Source organism: Coregonus lavaretus (genome assembly GCF_964263955.1).
Source record: "Coregonus lavaretus genome assembly, contig: HAP1_SCAFFOLD_397, whole genome shotgun sequence".
Lineage (NCBI taxonomy): Eukaryota > Metazoa > Chordata > Actinopteri > Salmoniformes > Salmonidae > Coregonus > Coregonus lavaretus.
Window position 1 is genome coordinate 413,464 of NW_028165528.1, and position 23,187 is coordinate 436,650.

Here is a 23,187-nt window from a genome sequence, read left to right on the forward strand (position 1 = left end):
AATACAATGATGCTGACACCATCTAATATATAATTTCCACCTCCATGAATGAGCCCAGTAAGATATTGGTAAAGATGATGTTAAATGAATTTAACATATTGAACCATATAGCCTGTATGCATGGTCTATTATCAGATGTTAAATGATTTTAACATATTGAACCATATATCCTATATTCATGGTCTATTATCAGATGTTCAATGATTTTAACATATTGAACCATATATCCTGTATTCATGGTCTATTATCAGATGTTAAATGATTTTAACATATTGAACCATATAGCCTGTATGCATGGTCTAGTATCAGATGTTAAATGATTTTAACATATTGAACCATATATCCTGTATTCATGGTCTATTATCAGATGGTAAATGATTTTAACATATTGAACCATATATCCTATATTCATGGTCTATTATCAGATGTTCTATTAGCAATAAGCATGATCCCCTGTAGCCCAACGGATGCAGCATAGTGGCTATAAATGAAGCATGGGGTTTGTCCATCTGCATTTACCCCATTGGACACAACTTCCTGATTATTATTATTATTTATTATTATTATTGTTCACTCAGAATTGTTGTTGGGGGGGGTTTCTATTACAAAGTTGCCCTTTTAAGATGCCGTTGCCCCTTTAAGAGCTCTGTTGTGAATGTTTCTAAACCATGCTTGACACTCCGGTTTTAAGATGCCGTTGCCCCTTTAAGAGCTCTGTTGCAAATGTGCCTAAACCATGCTTGATACTCCGGTTGTAACTGCATTTTTAAAACAATGCATTAGCGCGATTGTAGGAGTATAGAAATAAACGTGTTATCAATGGAAAGCTTTGATCCCCCTCTTTTTTTAACAAAGGTCAAAACTGCTTTCAAAAGGGTTTTCCCCGTGATTGCATTAAGAGTTGTTGTCCGTTGACTGCTTGAATAAACGGCCCTACAAAGGCAAAGAGCATCAACTAGAAAACAGTACAACTGAAGACTAAAAAGGCTTTAAAGTTGTTTTTGCTGTCCAGCCAAATTTGTCGTAGGTAGATAAGTGTAAATGCACTGATGTATCATCTTATTATGACCACTGATCTGACCTATGACCCCTTAAATGCTGATACCGCACTCTGCCTTTGTATGACCTTAAACAGCTGTATGGGTCATGCAGAAGCAAAGTGCAGTATCTATAAAATCTAAATGTGTTTATCCAGCTTTCTTGTTGTTTTTAATGGTGTTGTGTAGTTGTGTTTTCATGTTTTGAATGTTGTATTGTAGCAACCCTCAAGCTGTTTTTATCCATAAGGTAAGAACTATTTCATCACGGAGAATGTTTATCCTTATGTGACTTTGTATTACTATCAATGCAGTCCTTTTCTTTATGTTAGCGAGCGTTTCAATATTTTGTTTGCTGTCTTTCTTACCATTATCTGTGTATTTGCATTTCAATGCGACTTAAACCATAATGTTTCCCCGTGATTGGGCCGTGTTTATTCTGGTGATAACTGGATCACTGGCTGTCTCATGGAGTGTGTGAGGGTGAGTGTCATGGTCGGGATGGCCTGAACTCAGAGCCTGATAGAATACCAAGGAAAACCGTAGTAACTGCAGTAGAACATGGTGGAACAAAGCCAGATGGCAGTAACCTCACTTACTGCTGTTTCCTTGGTTTTTACTGGGATTTTGTAGTTACATCAAATTAGACCCTCCATTTGCTCTGAAACAGAAGATAATTGAACCAGGACACTTTGTCACAAAATATAAGTCTGATTTAGGTCTGAACTCATCTTTGACCAAATGTGTAGCAGCAGTTTGCAATTGTACGGCAGAATAGCTGTGCACATTATCCTAATACCTCTTCATGGACTACATTTGAGCACTTGAACAGTGTCTTCTGTTAGGGTGTGAACTGGTATGGTAAGATTACCTAGTGGGGACAGTAACTGAAAGGATGCTGGTTCAAATACCTGAGCCGTCAAGGTAAAAATATGTCTGTGCACTTAAGCAAGGCACTTACACCTGATATGCTCCAGGGGGCGCCGTACTACTATGACCCCTGTAAAACAACACATTTCACTGCATCAATCCGGTGTCTGTGACAATACATTTACAAATATTTTATTTTATTTATTACAACAGTTAATTTAACAATGCTGGTTATAAATCTTGTTGACATTCATCCAAGGACACCTTGACTTGCATTACACTCTCACTCCAGAAAAATATTCTCATGAAATCATATGACCTATAATTAGAGCAAAGGATTCCTGTGAACGCGGCCTGCTACAAGCAGGAAACAAGTTATGGATGTGTGATCTATCTTGGCATCTTTTTGGGGTAACCACATTGGAACATTCCAACATTCATCTTTAAGGACATGAACTGGCAGAACAGGTTTCAGCAAAGTATGGAGTCATTGTTTTCAGGAAGGTGTCTCCATGGCGATAGGAGGGACAGGAGGCAGACTAAGGGCAAGGGAAGCCACCTGAACTACTGCCCTACAAAGGCAAAGAGCAGTCTACGCAAACAGTGAATCTGAGACAAATGGCTTTAAAGTTGTTTTTTTTGGTCCAATCATATCAACCATGACCACTGATCTGACCTATGACCCCTTAAATGCTGATACTGCACTCAGCCTTTGTATGATCTTAAACAGCTATATGGGTCATGCAGAAGCAAAGTGCAGTATGTAGAAATCGAAATGTGTTCATCCAGCTTTCTTGTTGTTTTTCTGTTTGATGGAAACAGTTGGAGTGTTGTAACTATATTCCAACTGTATTTAATGGTGTTATGTAGTCGTGTTTTCATGTTTTCAATGTTGTATTGGAGTAGGCCTAACCCTCACCAATATTTCTGTTGATGGAGAGAGACAACAGACAAGACACAGAGACAGATTGCTGATATAGGGATTGTAATTACTGCAGAGAGAGAGAGAGAGAGAGAGAGAGAGAGAGAGAGAGAGAGAGAGAGAGAGGGTGTTTAGGTACTGTGGGATTCTTTAATCAGTTTGGCTCATTGGACAGGTCAGAGTCTATGTTTGAAGTTCTTGAGTGGTTTTTGGCAATACACTGGTGATGTATTAATGGATTTAGCTGTTGAAATTCCTTCCCGGACCCCCCTACTGCTATGGGCTAAGCCACCGATGTCTCCAAATCCTAGGGGAGAGAGGAGCTGTTACCCCTGGGGAGAGAGGGGCTGTTACCCCTGGGGAGAGAGGAGCTGCTACCCCTGGGGAGAGAGGAGCTGATACCCCTGGGGAGAGAGGAGTTGTTACCCCTGGGGAGAGAGGAGCTGCTACCCCTGGGGAGAGAGGAGCTACTACCCCTGGGGAGAGAGGAGTTGCTACCCCTGGGGAGAGAGGGGCTGCAACGAAGAGAGACTGCGACCCTCCTCAGGAAGAGCTTATCGATTGGTGAGTGTTGGGGCACGTTTGGCAGGAGCTTCAGTGATGAAGATTGCTGAACTTGCTGATGTTTCACAATATGCCATGGCCGTCTCAGTCACCAGGTCTCAACCCAATTGAAGACAACCATCAACAAAACACTAAATTATGGAATTTATTGTGGAAGAATGATGTCACATCCCTCCAATAGAGTTCCAGACACTTTTCTTTTCTTATTTTTTCTTTTTTCAACCTTGACAATAAACATTTTAATGAACCACAAACACTTGATGTTTAGGGATGGCACACACATAGGGAGACAGTTTGCGTTCCTTCTCACATATGCACCTAGGAAGATGCAGTGTTTCTCAACCTGTCATTTTACATAATGTTGCAAGACACATACCATCAAATTAATCCATAGACTTTTGTCCATATTTACAGAAGGCTGTCATTTCACAAATTGTTCCTATATTGAAAGGACATAGGGAAAATAAAGTCAAACATTTCAATACAAAATAATAAAAACAATCACAGCATTACTCAGTCTTAATGTATTTTAACCATATTAACCTGTTTAATCAAATTGTTTTCATTTGGAACACTAAATCAGAACTACATTTGGAGTTCCAGACACTTGTAGAATGTATGCCAAGGCACATTGTAAGAGCTATAAAGAGACAGGGAGTGGGAGAGAGAACAGGTAGAACCTGATATGGAAATGAGCAGAACAAACTAAAGGAACTTTCCACCACCGAATGATCATTCCAGACTCTACTTCTATTGAGAGACATATAAAAGGTAAGACGACGATTGTTATGATATTTATATAGTTGATGATATTGTTATGTGTATTCATATAGTTGATGATATTGTTATGTGTATTCATATAGTTGATGATATTGTTATGTGTATTCATATAGTTGATGATATTGTTATCTGTATTAATATAGTTGATGATATTGTTATGTGTATTCATATAGTTGATGATATTGTTATGTGTATTCATGTAGTTGATGATATGTTTTGTGGACAGTGTTATAATAGGCCTACTCTCCTTAAAATGTTTTGGATATAAATTAGATGCGTGGGGTGAATTCGTTCTGTTTCCATCTGTGTGCCCCAGGGTGATCGCTCCTACACTATCTAGAATCTAAAAGGGTTCTTTGGCTGTCCCCATATGGCTGTCCCCATAGGAGAACCCTTTGTAGAACCCTTTTTGGTCCTAGGTAGAACCCTTTTGGGTTCCATGAAGAATCCTTTCCACAGAGGGTTCTACATGGAAGCCAGAAGGGTTCTACCTGGAACCCAAAAGCGTTCTCCTATGGGGACAGCCAGAGGACTCTTTTTTCTAAGAGTGTACTGTATCATAGGTCTATAGACTTGTCTTCTCAAAACAGGCTTAAAACACAACAAGCAACAACATTTTCTCTTTCTAATCTACTGTTAATGCTTTTCACTGAGAAAGGTATGTTGTGTGAAAGAGAGACAAATAAATACTGTGGAAAGACTAACAACAACTTACACTTCCTCAAAACAGGTTGTGTGTGTTCATTAGTGCCCACCGTAGCAAAACGTTTGGCAACAGAAACCATTTAGGTCACGTTGTACAGCGTTTGGAGTAAACTGTTTATGCATCATTTTAAAACTGTTGTCTGTGGTGTAAACTAATGAATACAACCCAGGTTGTAGCCTACAACTCGGCTGTTGATGCCTGCCTCATGCTGAAACCTGAACTTAGCCTGAGGGGTGGACTATGATGCAAGCTAGATATACTGGTTTTCTAAAGCTAGCTTCAGTTAGCTTCACATTCCAGCTCAGGCCTCACCCATAAGAATACACAGAGTGCTAGTCATCAGGAAGGTGCTCTCTCAGCACAACAGTAGATATCTCAATGACTTGACATGTTCTGGTTGTGAATTCAGGCTACAAGGTGAGAATCATGCCAGTAATGATTGTAAAGTGTGTAGAGAAATTAAATGTATGGTGTAATTTTAGTACAGTGAATGTATGTAAAACAGTCAGACCTAACAGTCTACTTTTACTGAGACAGGTTTGTGTCAGTCTAATCATACAAAATGGAGCTAACTGAATGTGGGCAAGTCAAATTCAATATATCAATATTCAAGACTCAACCTTTGCAGAATCAGAATCACCTTTAATCGCCAAGTACATTTGCACATACATATGTAGGATCTTTAATTTGAGCCAGTTTGCTACAGCAGGAAAATATTCCTGCAGCAACAGGAAATGTGAATTATTATGTGAATTATAATTAATGTACATTTTTGTAGCGGTTGATACATTTTTATTAAGCTAAACTCAAGTCTGGCATTTCTAACTGGAAATTACAAACTTCATAAGCCTTTTAAAACCTCAAATACACTACAAGTTTTACATTTCCTGCATTGCGGGAAAGTTATTCTGCAGTGGGGGGGGGGGGGGGGGGGAGGGGGTGATCAAATTAAGATCCCACATCTGTACAGATAATTTTACATGGTGATAGTGACAGACAACATTTAGAGACAGAATACAGACAACAGAGTTTACACAAATGTATGTACAACATTATACACAACTAGGAAGAGTGAGCATAGAGCTATAAGAGAATGAACAGTGGATATACAGATATACAGTACAGTGGGAATACAGTTGATATACAGATATACAGTACAGTGGGAATACAGTTGATATACAGATATACAGTACAGTGGGAATACAGTTGGTATACAGATATACAGTACAGTGGGAATACAGTTGATATACAGATATACAGTACAGTGGGAATACAGTTGATATACAGATATACAGTACAGTGGGAATACAGTTGGTATACAGATATACAGTACAGTGGGAATACAGTTGGTATACAGATATACAGTACAGTGGGAATACAGTTGGTATACAGATATACAGTACAGTGGGAATACAGTTGATATACAGATATACAGTACAGTGGGAATACAGTTGATATACAGATATACAGTACAGTGGGAATACAGTTGGTATACAGATATACAGTACAGTGGGAATACAGTTGATATACAGATATACAGTACAGTGGGAATACAGTTGGTATACAGATATATAGTACAGTGGGTTGGTGAGGGCCACAGCATGGGGAAATATAGTACAGTGGGTTGGTGAGGGCCACAGCATGGGGAAATAAACTGTTCAGATGGGGGTCTATAAGTTGATATACAGATATACAGTACAGTGGGAATACAGTTGCTATACGGTGGATGTCCACATGTACAGTACCAGTATAAATATATCTAAGAGAGATGAACAGAGTGCTAATGCAGTATAGTTCAGTTATTTAGTGTACAGTTCAGAGATGGCTTGATGTGGTGAGCAGCGTAGAGTGTATAGTCCTTTAGTCTCTATGGGCCAGATGGTAGTGTACAGTTCAGAGATGGCTTGATGTGGTGAGCAGCATAGAGTGTATAGTCCTTTAGTCTCTATGGGCCAGATGGTAGTGTACAGTTCAGAGATGGCTTGATGTGGTGAGCAGCATAGAGTGTATAGTCCTTTAGTCTCTATGGACCAGATGGTAGTGTACAGTTCAGAGATGGCTTGATGTGGTGTGCAGCGTAGAGTGTATAGTCCTTTAGTCTCTATGGGCCAGATGGTAGTGTACAGTTCAGAGATGGCTTGATGTGGTGAGCAGCATAGAGTGTATAGTCCTTTAGTCTCTATGGGCCAGATGGTAGTGTACAGTTCAGAGATGGCTTGATGTGGTGTGCAGCGTAGAGTGTATAGTCCTTTAGTCTCTATGGGCCAGATGGTAGTGTACAGTTCAGAGATGGCTTGATGTGGTGTGCAGCGTAGAGTGTATAGTCCTTTAGTCTCTATGGGCCAGATGGTAGTGTACAGTTCAGAGATGGCTTGATGTGGTGTGCAGCGTAGAGTGTATAGTCCTTTAGTCTATATGGACCAGATGGTAGTGTACAGTTCAGAGATGGCTTGATGTGGTGAGCAGCATAGAGTGTATAGTCCTTTAGTCTCTATGGGCCAGATGGCCAGTTGGTGAGGGCTACAGCATGTGGAAAGAAACTGTTCAGATGGGGGTCTATAACATCCAATCACATAGGTTTACAGCAGCTGACAGTTGCAACGTCATTACTAATAATGCAAACTGCCTTGGTTTAGATAAAAACATAATCTCTGTACAGATGTAGGATCTTAATTTGATCACCCTGTTGCAGGATAACTAAAACTTGTAGTGTATTTGAGTGTATTTAACCTTTAAAAAAGGTTTCTGAAGATGATCAATTGCACTTTTCTATTATAAAATGTATCATTCATTATAATCCACATAATAATTCAAATGTCCTGTTGCTGCAGGATTATTTTCCTGCTGTAGCAAACTGGCTAAAATTAAGATCCTACATCTGTAGCAATACACCTCTCTTTGATGTACATGGCTATATCAGGATTGACTTTTGACCATTTGACATCTTATATTATGTTTACATTATTTACTGTTGTTTAGGCTGGTTGAATGAGTCGCCTATAAAAGCTACTTCATCTGCAAGAGAACAGGCGGCTGCACCAGCGACTGTAAGAAGTTATGTGATTTCCTCATATGAACGTGAAAGTAAGTGTGTAGCCTACGCAGTTACACAATGGCTGTTGAAACTGTGGCACGTATTTCTCGGTAACATTAGAAGTCGGATGAATGTGTTGATATGTAGGAAAGACGGGCAGACCCTGGTAAGGCTAAACTACAAACTATTATAAGGTTAGGTCGACGTCAGACATTCAATAGTCAGAGTAGGTTTGAGCTATGATCACTTATCATGCTGACCAACCTGATGGTCTCCGTTTGAAATGGTGTGTAAAATACCATGCCTAGGCTACAAGCTCTGTCCTGCTACTGTTAGGTCTATAACGTTATGGGAACTGATCTGAACAGGTTTAGGCTGGTCATCTAGGCTATAGCTGAGGTCAGTGGTGATTTTAGCATGTCAATCTTGGTGGGGCAAAACATAAATAAAGGGGGATGCATGCCAGCAAAGCCACTCCACAACACAACACTAAACAATACATTCATTGCACTATAACGGTGAGAAACGGTGGCCACAAACTGTTAGGGCCTACATAAAGCAGAGTCCCAACAGCAGAGTCCCAACAGCAGAGTCCCGACAGCAGAGTCCCGACAGCAGAGTCCCGACAGCAGAGTCCCGACAGCAGAATCCCAACAGCAGAGTCCCGACAGCAGAGTCCCGACAGCAGAGTCCCAACAGCAGAGTCCCAACAGCAGAGTCCCAACAGCAGAGTCCCAACAGCAGAGTCCCGACAGCAGAGTCCCGACAGCAGAGTCCCGACAGCAGAGTCCCGACAGCAGAGTCCCAACAGCAGAGTCCCAACAGCTGAGTCCCGACAGCTGAGTCCCGACAGCTGAGTCCCGACAGCAGAGTCCCGACAGCAGAGTCCCAACAGCAGAGTGGCTAAGATTTTGAAAGTATGATGTTGACATGATCAGTCCAATCAAAGCTACTGTAGATATAATGTGATTTGACGTCATTTTATCTGTGACCAATGACCTTCTGTTTAACACTTTTTTTGTTATTACATGATACCATATGTGTTATTTCATAGTTTTGATGTCTTCACTATTATTCTACAATGTAGAAAATAGTAAATATAAAGACAAACGCTTGAATGAGTATGTGTTCTAAAACTTTTGACCGGTAGTGTATATATTTTTTACATTGTTAGCAAACTGATATGTGACATGTATTAATGCCACAATAACATGCAAAACAGGAAAGGCCACCTGCCCTGAATGACGGGTCGCCACTTGCTGAGGTATAGACCTTGATCTGCTTTACACAAAAAAAATTAACTGTTATACATTATAACCTAGCCTACTTTAAATAATATAAAATCTCTTAATTGTTGCAAAAAACCTCATTTAAACCACGTTTAGAAAATAACAGATTCAAAGATAATAAATGGCAACTTTTAATGAATACAAATAAGTGTGAGACATGGCCTTGTGTTGCTGCACTGTCTATAACTACCTTAACAAACAGTGACTTATTATTATTATTGACAGTTACCATGGAGAAGAGATGTCACAACCAGATGTTCATCTGATTGCATTAGATAGCCTGACTGTTTCAATATGTCTGTTAGTAAATGTTTTGTAAGAGATAATTAATAAATGATAACAATTCACATTCAAGAATTACTGTGTTAACTACAACCAACATGTTGGATCTCTGTTTAGGGGTCAGTGGTCTAAAATGAGTCTCTCTGGGGAGAGAGAGGAGGGGGACCCTGCCTCTAAAATGAGTATCTCTGGGGAGAGAGAGGAGGGGGTCCCTGCCTCTAAAATGAGTCTCTCTGGGGAACATGACACCAAAGCTAAGAGGTGAGATGACAATTTTGTTTAAGAATTATTAAGAGTTTATTTCCTAAATGCTATTTCCACAATTTTTCACATGAGTTTTTTAATCAGAAATGGTTGCTTATGGGTACCTTCAATATTACTGTTCTCAGATGTTTAATTAATAGATTTTAGATGTATATAATTATTATTATTTTTATTGCAAAACGCTATATATCCATTGTTTAGCTGAAATTGAATGTTCGTATCCTGTATATTTGACTGTATTATCTGGTTGTCTCACCTAGCTATCTTAAGATGAATGCACTTACTGTAAATCGCTCTGGGTAAGAGCATCTGCTAAACAGGTGGGGCTCTGCCCTGAATGACAGGTCGCCACTGCTCCAAAGCAATTACATGTTGCACAGGAACCACTGACTCGCTGCATGTTTCTATTATCAAGACACCTGCTGGTACCTCTTAACTGGTTAGTACAGCTCATGAGGTGTCCTAAATATCTGCCAACTAGGTGGGACGCTTATGAATAAAGAGGCTTCATGCATAGCTTTAATTCATACCCATAAGAGTAGGACTAAAACGGCTTTATTCTCAGCACTTATACGACACATTTTCTACTCTGAGACGCTTTTTGGATATGGGCCCAGATCTCAAAATATTGTAACGACCCAGTATTAAATGAGTCTGTCTGGGGAGGGAGAGGACCAATTTTTCTACTCTGAGACGCTTTTTGGATATGGGTACAGATCTCAAAATATTGTTTTAAAAAACGATTTTTTTAAAAATGTTTGACATAATAAAAAAAGAATATTACTAATGTACCCGACTTTAAAGACTGCTTTTAGTTTATTTTGTGGCTCTGCTCATGTCCGCGTTCTGAAACTGTCCGCATCTCCGTACAGAACTGTCCGCGTCCACGTACGGTTTGGCGCCAAGCATATTGTCCAGTTACGCGCAGAGTGGGCTGAGGTGATCTTGGGGAATAACGACGGAGTTCGTTACAGTGTTGAGACACCGAAGTTTATTGTTCAATTTGCTTTTTGCGTAATGGTCAGTGACAGTATGAGTGTAGCCAGATCCTTTTTAGTCGCTAGTCTTGGTTAATTGTGTGGTTCACCGGATTCGTCATCATCCTCGAGGGACAGACGAACGACCTGCTAGTTAGCCAAGCTAGTCGGTACAGCTAGCTAAGCTAGCTACTCTACCAGCAGCATCCTAGTTATCCTAGCTACCACTACATCATCACCGGCTGCCTGCATTTCTTGTGGACCGATGGAGCTCCCGGGTTGTTTCTTCCACCTGTTAAATACCGTGGAGGGCTTCTCCCTCTCTCGTTGACGGATGCTGGCTACCTACTCTCCCTCTGTCCGGTTCTCCTCTCTTCACTAGATGGACGGTAACTTTAGTGTTTAACCCCTCTGTGTCCAAGGACCAAACTTTTTAATAATATTTTCGGGCGCGCCAAGGTTTTTATTGTTTGTAAAACTTTAGTGGAGAGCTCTCAATTTGCCGGATTTTAGGTGTATAAAGTGCCTTCAGAAAGTATTCACACCCCTTGACTTTTTCCACATTTTGTTATGTTAAAGCCTGAATTTAAAATGCATAAAATTCAGATTTATTTGGTCACTGGCCTACACACAATACCCCATAATGTCAAAATGGAATTATGTTTTACGAAGTCTTTACAAATGTAATTAAAAATGAAAAGCTGAAATGTCTTGAATCAGTAAGTATTCAACCCCTTTGTTATGGCAAGCCTGAATAGTTTCAGGAGTAGAAATGCGCTTAACAAGTGACATAATAAGCAGTAGGAGTGCGTGGGTCAAATCACTGGGGAAGACAAGCCAGAAAAATACATATTACAATCTACAGTTGGTCTGAAGTTTACATACACCTTAGCCAAATACATTTAAACTCAGTTTTTCACAATTCCTGACATTTAATCCTAGTAAGAATTCCCTGTCTTGGGTCAGTTAGGATCACCACTTTATTTTAAGAATGTGAAATGTCTTTCATCACATTCCCAGTGGGTCAAAAGTTTACATACACTCAATTAGTATTTGGTAGCTTTGCCTTTAAATTGTTTCACTTGGGTCAAACGTTTCGGGTAGCCTTCCACAAGCTTCCCACAATAAGTTGGGTGAATTTTGGCCCATTCCTCCTGACAGAGCTGGTGTAACTGAGTCAGGTTTGTAGGCCTCCTTGCTCGCACACGCTTTTTCAGTTCTTCCCACAAATTTTCTATAGGATTGAGGTCAGGGCTTTATGATGGCCACTCCAATACCTTGACTTTGTTGTCCTTAAGCCATTTTGCCACAACTTTGGAAGTATGCTTGGGGTCATTGTCCATTTGGAAGACCCATTTGTGACCAAGCTTTAACTTCCTGACTGATGTCTTGAGATGTTGCTTCAAAATATCCACATAATTTTCATTCCTCATGATGCCATCTATTTTGTGAAGTGCACCAGTCCCGCCTGCAGCAAAGCACCCCAACAGCATAATGCTGCCACCCCTGTGCTTCACGGTTGGGATGGTGTTCTTTGGCTTACAAGCAACACCCTTTTTCCTCCAAACATAACGATGGTCATTATGGCCAAACAGTTCAATTTTTGTTTCATCAGATCAGAGGACATTTCTCCAAAAAGTATGATCTTCGTCCCCATGTGCAGATGCAAACCGTAGTCTGGCTTTTTTATGGCGGTTTTGGAGCAGTGGCTTCTTCCTTGCTGAGCGGCCTTTCAGGTTATGTCGATATAGGACTAGTTTTACTGTGGATATAGATACTTTTGTACGCGTTTCCTCCAGCATCTTCACAAAGTCCTTTGCTGTTGTTCTGGGATTGATTTTCACTTTTCGCACCAAAGTACGTTCATCTCTAGGAGACAGGACGCGTCTCCTTCCTGACCGGTATGACAGCTGCATGGTCCCATGGTGTTTATACTTGCGTACGATTGTTTGTACAGATGAACGTGGTACCTTCAGGCGTTTGGAAATTGCTCAAGATTGTGCAAAGCTGTCATCAAGGCAAAGGGTGGCTACTTTGAAGAATCTCAAATATAAAATATTTTTTGATTTGTTTAATACTTTTTTGGTTACTACATGATTCCATGTGTGTTATTTCATAGTTTTGATGTCATCACTATTATTCTACAATGTAGAAAATAGTAAAAATTAAGAAAAACCCTTAAATGAGTAGCTGTGTCCAAACCTTTGACTGGTACTGTATATATGTATTTATTTTTACACATACACTATATATACAAAAGTATGTGGACACCCCATCAAATTAGTGGATTCAGCTATTTCAGTCGCACCCGTTGCTGACAGGTGTATAAAATCGAGCACACCGCCATGCAATCTCCATAGACAAACATTAGTAGTAGAATGGCTTTACTGAAGAGCTCAGTGACTTTCAACGTGGCACGGTCATAGGATGCAACATTTCCAACAAGCTCGCCGCCATTGTACTCTGGAGCAGTGGAAACACGATCTCTGGAGTGATGAATCACGCTTCACCATCTGGCAGTCCGACGGACAAATCTGGGTTTGGCGGATGCCAGGGTAACGCTACCTGCCCTAATGCATAGTGCCAACTGTAAAGTTTGGTGGAGGAGAAATAATGGTCTGGGGCTGTTTTTCGTGGTTCGGGCTAGGCCCCTTAGGTCCAGTGAAGGGAAATCTTAACGCTACCGCATACAATGACATTCTAGACGATTCTGTGCACAAAGCAAGGTCCATACAGAAATGGTTTGAACTGGAAGAACTTGACTGGCCTGCACAGAGCCCTGACCTCAACCCCATCGAACACCTTTGGAATGCCTACTGCGAGCCAGGCCTAATCGCCCAACATCAGTGCCCGACCTCACTAATTATCTTATAATAATAATAATATGCCATTTAGCAGACGCTTTTATCCAAAGCGACTTACAGTCATGCGTGCATACATTTTTGTGTATGGGTGGTCCCGGGGATCGAACCCACTACCTTGGCGTTACAAGCGCCGTGCTCTACCAGTTGAGCTACAGAGGACCACGGAATAGAAGCAAGTCCCCGCACAATGTTCCAACATCTAGTGGAAATCCTTCCCAGAAGAGTGGAGGCTGGTATAGTAGCAAAGGGGGAACCAACTCCATATTAATGGCCATGATTTTGGAATGAGATGTTGGACCAGGAGGTGTAATGAGATGTTGGACCAGGAGGTGTAATGAGAAGTTGGACCAGCAGGTGTAATGAGATGTTGGACCAGCAGGTGTAATGAGATGTTGGACCAGCAGGTGTAATGAGATGTTGGACCAGGAGGTGTAATGAGATGTTGAACCAGCAGGTGTCCACATACTTTTGATCATGTAGTGTATGTTTGGTGAAGTAATAAAGAAGGTGTAATATTTTGGGTAGATGTTCCTAGAACAGATTATAACTATATATGGACATATTATAAAGGATGTGCATGAATAGACTCTTAAGGATTAAAGTGGAACTGAGATGAGGAAGTGAATCAGGAGGCTCAATATTAGGAGGGTGTTCTTAATGTTTTTACACTGTTTGTTTGTTGCTTTATGTAATGGCATATATTTAAATGCTTTGTGTAATGTCACAGAATTTAATGCTTTATGCAATGGCATATATTTTAATGCTTTATGTACACTGAGTGTACAAAACATTATGAACACCTGCTTTTTCCATGACAGATTGACAGGTGAATCCAGGTGAAAGATATGATCTCTTATTGATGTCACTTGTTAAATCAACTTCAATCAGTGTAGATGAAGGGGAGGAGACAGGTTAATGAAGGATTTTTAAGCCTTGAGACAATTGAGACATGGATATTGTGTGTGTGTGCCATTCAGAGGGTGAATGGGCAAGACAAAATATTTAAGTGTCTTTGAACGGGGTATGGTAGTAGGTACCAGGCACACAGGTTTTTGTCAAGAACTGCAACGCTGCTGGGTTGTTCACGCTCAAAAGTTTCCTGTGTGTATCAAGAGTGGTCCACTACCCAAAGGACATCCAGCCATTTTGACACATCTGTGGGCCGCATTGGAGTCAACATGGGCCAGCATCCCTGTGGGACGCTTTCGACACGTTGTAGAGTCCATGCACCGACGAGTTGAGGCCGTTCTGAGGGCAAAAGAGAGGGGAGGTGCAACACAATATTAGGAAGGTGTTCTTAATGTTTTGTATACTCAGTGTATGTTTGTTGCTTTATGTAATGGCATATATTTTATTGCTTCATGTAATGTATTTTATCTATTGAAATATAGTTTTGATATATTTTAAAATGTAGTTTCATGGTGATTTATTATGTTTTCCAGAATCTCCAACCAAACTCTGAGATCAGTCTCTCCAGTACCCAGTCATCTGTCCATGAAGAGTGACTTCTCTATGCATCAACCTATACATTTTAGTGATGGACCAGTGACCTTTGACCCTAGGTAAAAATGTATCATATTATTATTGAAGATGAGAATCTCCAAGATCTGAAACCAGATGTATTTTGTGTATCTGAGTATATACTGTAAAGCATCTGCTTATAATTAGTTGTTTATGTCATATATTTTAATACACTGAGTGTACAAAACATTATGAACACCTGCTTTTTCCATGACATAGATTGATAAGGTGAATCCAGGTGAAAGATATGATCTCTTATTTATGTAACTTGTTAAATCATCTTCAAGCAGTGTAGATGAAGGGGAGGAGAGAGGTTAATGAAGGATTTTTAAGCCTTGAGACAATTAAGACATGGATTGTGTAAATGTGCCATTCAGATGGTGAATAGGCAAGACAAAATATTTAAGTGCCTTTGAACGGGGTATGGTAGTAGGTACCAGGCACACAGGTTTTTGTCAAGAACTGCAACGCTGCTGGGTTTTTCACGCTCAAAAGTTTCCTGTGTGTATCAAGAGTGGTCCACTACCCAAAGGACATCCAGCCATTTTGACACAACTGTGGGACGCATTGGAGTCAACATGGGCCAGCATCCCTGTGGGACGCTTTCGACACCTTGTAGAGTCCATGCCCCGACGAGTTGAGGCTGTTCTGAGGGCAAAAGAGAGGGGAGGTGCAACTCAATATTAGGAGGGTGTTCTTAATGTTTTGTATACTCAGTGTATGTTTTTTGCTTTATGTAATGGCGAATGTTTTATTGCTTCATGTAATGTATTTTATCTATTGAAATATAGTTTTGAAATATTTTAAAATGTAGTTTCATGGGGATTTATTATGTTTTCCAGAATCTCCAACCAAACTCTGAGATCAGTCTCTCCAGTACCCAGTCATCTGTCCATGAAGAGTGACTTCTCTATGCATCAACCTATACATTTTAGTGATGGACCAGTGACCTTTGACCCTAGGTAAGTTACTGGTCAGAATTGATGATATTACTCTTGAAGAGGAGAATCTTCTAGATCTGAAACCAGATGTATTTTGTGTATCTGAGTATATACTGTAAAGCATCTGCTTATAATTATTTGTTTATGTAATATATTTTAATATTCTGAGTGTACAAAACATTAGGAACACCTGCTTTTTCTGTGACATAGATTGATGAGGTGAATCCATGTGAAAGATACGATCTCTTATTTATGTAAGTTGTTAAATCAACTTCAAGCAGTGTAGATGAAGGGGAGGAGAGAGGTTAATGAATGATTTTTAAGGCTTGAAACAATTGAGACATGGATTGTGTAAATGTGCCATTCAGATGGTGAATAGGCAAGACAAAATATTTAAGTGCCTTTGAACGGGGTATGGTAGTAGGTACCAGGCACACAGATTTTTGTCAAGAACTGCAACGCTGCTGGGTTTTTCACGCTCAAAAGTTTCCTGTGTGTCTCAAGAAAGGTCCACCACCCAAAGGACATCCAGCCAACTTGACACAACTGTGGGAATCATAGGAGTCCACATGGGCCAGCATCCCTGTTGGACGCTTTCGACACCTTGAAGAGTCAATGCCTTGACGAGTTGATGCTGTTCTGAGGGTGAAAAGGGAGGGGGGGGGGCAGCAACTCAATATTAGGAGGGTGTTCTTAATGTTTTGTATACTCAGTGTATGTTTGTTGCTTTATGTAATGGCATATATTTTATTGCTTCATGTAATGTATTTTTTCTTTTGAAATATAGTTTTGATATATTTTAAAATGTAGTTTCATGGGGATTTATTATGTTTTCCAGAATCTCCAACCAAACTCTGAGATCAGCCTCTCCAGTACCCAGTCATCTGTCCATGAAGAGTGACTTCTCTATGCATCAACCTATACATTTTAGTGATGAACCAGTGACCTTTGACCCTAGGTAAAATTGTATCATATTACTATTGAAGATGAGAATCTTCAAGATCTGAAACCAGATGTATTTTGTGTATCTGAGTATATACTATAAGGCATCTGCTTATAATTAGTTGTTTATGTAATATATTTGAATACACTGAGTGTACAAAACATTATGAACACCTGCTTTTTCCATGACATAGATTGATAAGGTGAATCCAGGTGAAAGATATGATCTCTTATTGATGTCACTTGTTAAATCCACTTCAATCAGTGTAGATGAAGGGGAGGAGAGAGGTTAATGAAGGATTTTTAAGCCTGGAGACAAATGAGACATGGATTGTGTAAATGTGCCATTCAGAGGGTGAATGGACAGGGTATGCCTTTGAACGGGGTATTGTAGTAGGTACCAGGCACACAGGTTTTTGTCAAGAACTGCAACGCTGCTGGGTTGTTCACGCTCAAAAGTTTCCTGTGTTTATCAAGAATGGTCCACTACCCAAAGGACATCCAGCCATTTTGACACAAATGTGGGACGCATTGGCGTCAACATGGGCCAGCATCCCTGTGGGACGCTTTCGACACCTTGTAGAGTCCATGCCCCGACGAGTTGAGACTGTTCTGAGGGCAAAAGAGAGGGGAGGTGCAACTCAATATTAGGAAGGTGTTCTTAATGTTTTGTATACTCAGTGTATGTTTGTTGCTTTATGTAATGGCATATGTTTTATTGCTTCATGTAATGTATTTTACCTATTGAGATATAGTTTTGATATATTTTAAAATGTAGTTTAATGGTGATTTATTATGTTTTTCAGAATCTCCAACCAAATTCGGAGATCAGTCTCTCCAGTACCCAGTCATCTGTCCATGAAGAGTGACTTCTCTATTGATCGTCCTATACATTTTAGTGATGGACCAGTGACCTTTGACCCCAGGTAAGTTACTGGTCATAATTTATGATATTACTATTGAAGAGGAGAATCTTCTAGATCTGAAACCAGATGTATTTTGTGTATCTGAGTATATACTGTAAAGCAGGAGGGGGCTTTGTGTGTTTTGTCCAATCAGTGTATATTTTAACATGTTGTTTCATGGTGGTTTATTTATTCCCCCCCCCCCCCTTTTTTATTGATATAACACAGATACAGTAGCTCTTGTGGAAATGAGACAAATCCAATCGCCTTGATTCTAAATCAAAACATCATATGTTTTTTAAAAATCGCTCTGCCAGTTGCTGGTTGCTAAAATTCTAATTGTTCACGTTATTTCAGTTTATGTGACAAAACAAGCAAGTATAGTGTAGAGAATCATTGTATCATCAAAACCGATATGAAATATATTTTCCATAAACAAAAATATTGTATTTTCAACTGGTGTACAAAACCGAAATTAAAAGACGCAAAACCGAAACTTAAGACCGGGAAGCAAAGAAATAGCGCACATAGAACAGATCTACCGCTTCCTAGACCTGCTTTGAATGCCAGATCTTACATTTCTATATGAATTTGGTCGGGTCACCCAAAAAGTTACATATTGCACCTTTTAACCTTTATTTAAGGCAAGGTAGTCTGATTGAGACCAAGGTCTTTTTAAATGGAGACCTGCATGACAAGACCAAGCAAGAACACAATAAAAGTAATTACAGCAATTACACAATAAAAGTAATTACAGCAATTACACTACAAGTAATTACAGCAATTACACAATACAAGGAAATACAGCAATTACACAAAAGTAATTACAGCAATTACACAATAAAATGAATTACAGTAATCACACAATACAAGTTAGAGAGACAGATGCTACAATCAAGGCAGGAAACACAAAAAGAAAAATACAAAAAACACCAATGATAAAAAACACCATGATAAAAAACACCATGATAAAAAAACCCATGATAAAAAACACCATGATAAAAAACCCATGATTAAAAAAAAACATGATTAAAAAAAAACATGATTAAAAAAAAAACATGATAAAAAACAACCACATTCCTCAGTGAAGAGGTCCTCTACTAACAATCTGAATTGACCGAAAGGCACCCATGCATCAAACTGGACGGTATTTTGAAGATTGTTCCATAAGTGAGGTGCAAAGAAATGAAAAGCTGTTTTACCCAAATCTGTAGTGACAGAAGGAAGGAGTTCTCCATCTAAATCTGTAGTGACAGAAGGAAGGAGTTCTCCATCTAAATCTGTAGTGACAGAAGGAAGGAGTTCTCCATCTAAATCTGTAGTGACAGAAGGAAGGAGTTCTCCATCTAAATCTGTAGTGACAGAAGGAAGGAGTTCTCCATCTAAATCTGTAGTGACAGAAGGAAGGAGTTCTCCATCTAAATCTGTAGTGACAGAAGGAAGGAGTTCTCCATCTAAATCTGTAGTGACAGAAGGAAGGAGTTCTCCATCTAAATCTGTAGTGACAGAAGGAAGGAGTTCTCCATCTAAATCTGTAGTGACAGAAGGAAGGAGTTCTCCATCTAAATCTGTAGTGACAGAAGGAAGGAGTTCTCCATCTAAATCTGTAGTGACAGAAGGAAGGAGTTATCCATCTAAATCTGTAGTGACAGAAGGAAGGAGTTCTCCATCTAAATCTGTAGTGACAGAAGGAAGGAGTTCTCCATCTAAATCTGTAGTGACAGAAGGAAGGAGTTATCCATCTAAATCTGTAGTGACAGAAGGAAGGAGTTCTCCATCTAAATCTGTAGTGACAGAAGGAAGGAGTTATCCATCTAAATCTGTAGTGACAGAAGGAAGGAGTTATCCATCTAAATCTGTAGTGACAGAAGGAAGGAGTTCTCCATCTAAATCTGTAGTGACAGAAGGAAGGAGTTCTCCATCTAAATCTGTAGTGACAGAAGGAAGGAGTTCTCCATCTAAATGTTACATTACAGGTTTTTTTTGTATTCTGGTTAGCCATACTATATTGTTAAATTCCATAGGTGTTATATTTAACCGTTTAGCAGACGCTCTCATGCAGAGCAACATAGGGCAATTAGGGTGAAGTGCCTTGCTCAAGGGCACATTGGCAGATTTTTCACCTAGTCGGCTCGGGGATTCAAACCAGCGACATTTCAGTTACTGGCTCTTAATGCTAAGCTACCTGCCTTTCAGTTACTGGCTCTTAATGCTAGGCTACCTGCCTTTCAGTTACTGGCCCAATGCTCTTAACGCTAGGCTACCTGCCTTTCAGTTACTGGCTCTTAATGCTAGGCTACCTGCCTTTCAGTTACTGGCTCTTAATGCTAGGCTACCTGCCTTTCAGTTACTGGCTCTTAATGCTAGGCTACCTGCCTTTCAGTTACTGGCTCTTAATGCTAGGCTACCTGCCTTTCAGTTACTGGCCCAATGCTCTTAATGCTAGGCTACCTGCCTTTCAGTTACTGGCCCAATGCTCTTAACGCTAGGCTACCTGCCTTTCAGTTACTGGCTCTTAATGCTAGGCTACCTGCCTTTCAGTTACTGGCTCTTAACGCTAGGCTACCTGCCTTTCAGTTACTGGCTCTTAACGCTAGGCTACCTGCCTTTCAGTTACTGGCTCTTAACGCTAGGCTACCTGCCTTTCAGTTACTGGCTCTTAATGCTAGGCTACCTGCCTTTCAGTTACTGGCTCTTAACGCTAGGCTACCTGCCTTTCAGTTACTGGCCCAATGCTCTTAATGCTAGGCTACCTGCCTTTCAGTTACTGGCTCTTAACGCTAGGCTACCTGCCTTTCAGTTACTGGCCCAATGCTCTTAATGCTAGGCTACCTGCCTTTCAGTTACTGGCCCAATGCTCTTAACGCTAGGCTACCTGCCTTTCAGTTACTGGCCCAATGCTCTTAATGCTAGGCTACCTGCCGTGACCAGTTGAATCAGATGTGCTAGCTCTCAAACTGCTGCAGGTCACCGTAGTGACGGGGAAACAAAGCTTCCTGAAGCAATGAGGCTTTCCAGCCAATTGTGTCAATTAGGTTAATTGCTCTGAGCTTCTTTATTCATTCATAATGCACATTAGTGATATCTGCTGGTCAGCAATAAATAGCAATGTGTGATTATCAGATAGAGGTATTTTTTTCTCCACTGATTTTATAACTCTGTGGTGGTAAGTCGTTGGCTTTAATAGCCTCCAGTCAGTTCACATCTTTACATCATGCTTATTTTTCTGCCTTCAAGTGGACTATTTTTCAAAAATGGAATCTATGGCATTATTGAGGATGTTTAAGAGAGAAGCTTATACTATACTAAATAAAACAAATTATTTGAACAACAGTGCAGAAAGTGTGGTTTCACAAAACTATTTTCTAAATAGTGTCTCTTCAACGGGATTCGAACTCCTACTCCCACGTCCCGGAATGTTCCATAGTTCCCTACTCTAACCAGCTAAGACACCAGTCAGGTGAAATTATTTGTACAAAATCCTAACTAAATGTATAAGTATGGTATCCAGTAGCGGTCCGTGTTTGAAAGCAGCTTAATCGAAGAAAGCATCAGAACCATGGTGAAATCAGTGGGATCTCGCATTTTGCAACACACGGTTTGAAAAAGCATGTGATCAAACGAAGCTTCGGACATCATTGATGACGTACTTCTGATAAAGTGATACATGCATCGGCACATTGATTCGAAGTTAGCTGCTTAGCGATTTCAACACATGTCTTGGAGCTTCAGTATGAAACATAACATCACTAGGTCACTGAGGAGAGAATTGAGAACCACTGACTTAGTCAACCGTTCTCAATTGACACAAGGCCATACGTGAGTCGTTCACAAGACACCGCCACTGGCCATAGTCCTACATAACTGTGTGTATTAACAGTCATTGCATAACACAACACATTAGATAAACATCAATGGCATTCACTCACTGTTACACAAAAAGAGCTTTGAACAAACCACTCCGCAAAATGTTCTAATGAGCCACCGCCCCTACCTTTTAATTATCACTAAAACGCAAATAACCCTTTATGTGAACGGCAAAGAACCATTGAATGGCTTGAAGGGTTCTTTGAGTCATTATGGTTCCACATAGAACCATCACCCTTCCCAAAGAACCCTTGCGGAACCCTCTTTTCTTAGTGTGTACATTCTATACTTTTGAAGATTTCTACAACCTGAGTTCATATAGTTTAGTAATACCACTGTGGACATGTTTCTACAACCTTTTGAGTTCATATAGTTTAGTAATACCACTGTGGACATGTTTCTACAACCTTCTGAGTTCATATAGTTTAGTAATACCACTGTGGACATGTTTCTACAACCTTCTGAGGTCATATAGTTTAGTAATACCACTGTGGACATGTTTCTACAACCTTCAGAGTTCATATAGTTTAGTAATACCACTGTGGACATGTTTCTACAATCTTCTGAGTTCATATAGTTTAGTAATACCACTGTGGACATGTTTCTACAACCTTCTGAGTTCATATAGTTTAGTAATACCACTGTGGACATGTTTCTACAACCTTCTGAGTTCATATAGTTTAGTAATACCACTGTGGACATGTTTCTACAACCTTCTGAGTTCATATTGTTTAGTAATACCACTGTGGACATGTTTCTACAACCTTCTGAGTCCATATAGTTTAGTAATACCACTGTGGACATGTTTCTACAACCTTCTGAGTTTATATAGTTTAGTATTACCACTGTGGACATGTTTCTACAACCTTCTGAGTTCATATAGTTTAGTAATACCACTGTGGACATGTTTCTACAACCTTCTGAGTTCATATAGTTTAGTAATACCACTGTGGACATGTTTCTACAACCTTCTGAGTTCATATAGTTTAGTAATACCACTGTGGACATGTTTCTACAACCTTCTGAGTTCATATAGTTTAGTAATACCACTGTGGACATGTTTCTACAACCTTCTGAGTTCATATAGTTTAGTAATACCACTGTGGACATGTTTCTACAACCTTCTGAGTTCATATAGTTTAGTAATACCACTGTGGACATGTTTCTACAACCTTCTGAGTTCATATAGTTTAGTAATACCACTGTGGACATGTTTCTACAACCTGAGTTCATATAGTTTAGTAATACCATTGTGGACATGTTTCTACAACCTTCTGAGTTCATATAGTTTAGTAATACCACTGTGGACATGTTTCTACAACCTTCTGAGTTCATATAGTTTAGTAATACCACTGTGGACATGTTTCTACAACCTTCTGAGTTCATATAGTTTAGTAATACCACTGTGGACATGTTTCTACA

General features: G+C 39.9%; 1 protein-coding gene across 1 annotated transcript in view; it reads left to right on the forward strand.

The window, feature by feature from the left end:
• LOC311115755 (NLR family CARD domain-containing protein 3-like) overlaps nucleotides 1-23,187 on the forward strand; it is a gene marked incomplete at its 3' end in the record, with an annotated part of 61,132 nt that overhangs the window by 35,182 nt on the left and 2,763 nt on the right. Inside the window, exons 3-6 of the mRNA XM_084190901.1 lie at nucleotides 15,032-15,151; nucleotides 15,953-16,072; nucleotides 16,890-17,009; nucleotides 17,800-17,919. Coding sequence (XP_084047027.1) covers nucleotides 15,032-15,151; nucleotides 15,953-16,072; nucleotides 16,890-17,009; nucleotides 17,800-17,919 — 480 coding nt within the window. The remainder of the gene's footprint in view (nucleotides 1-15,031; nucleotides 15,152-15,952; nucleotides 16,073-16,889; nucleotides 17,010-17,799; nucleotides 17,920-23,187) is intronic.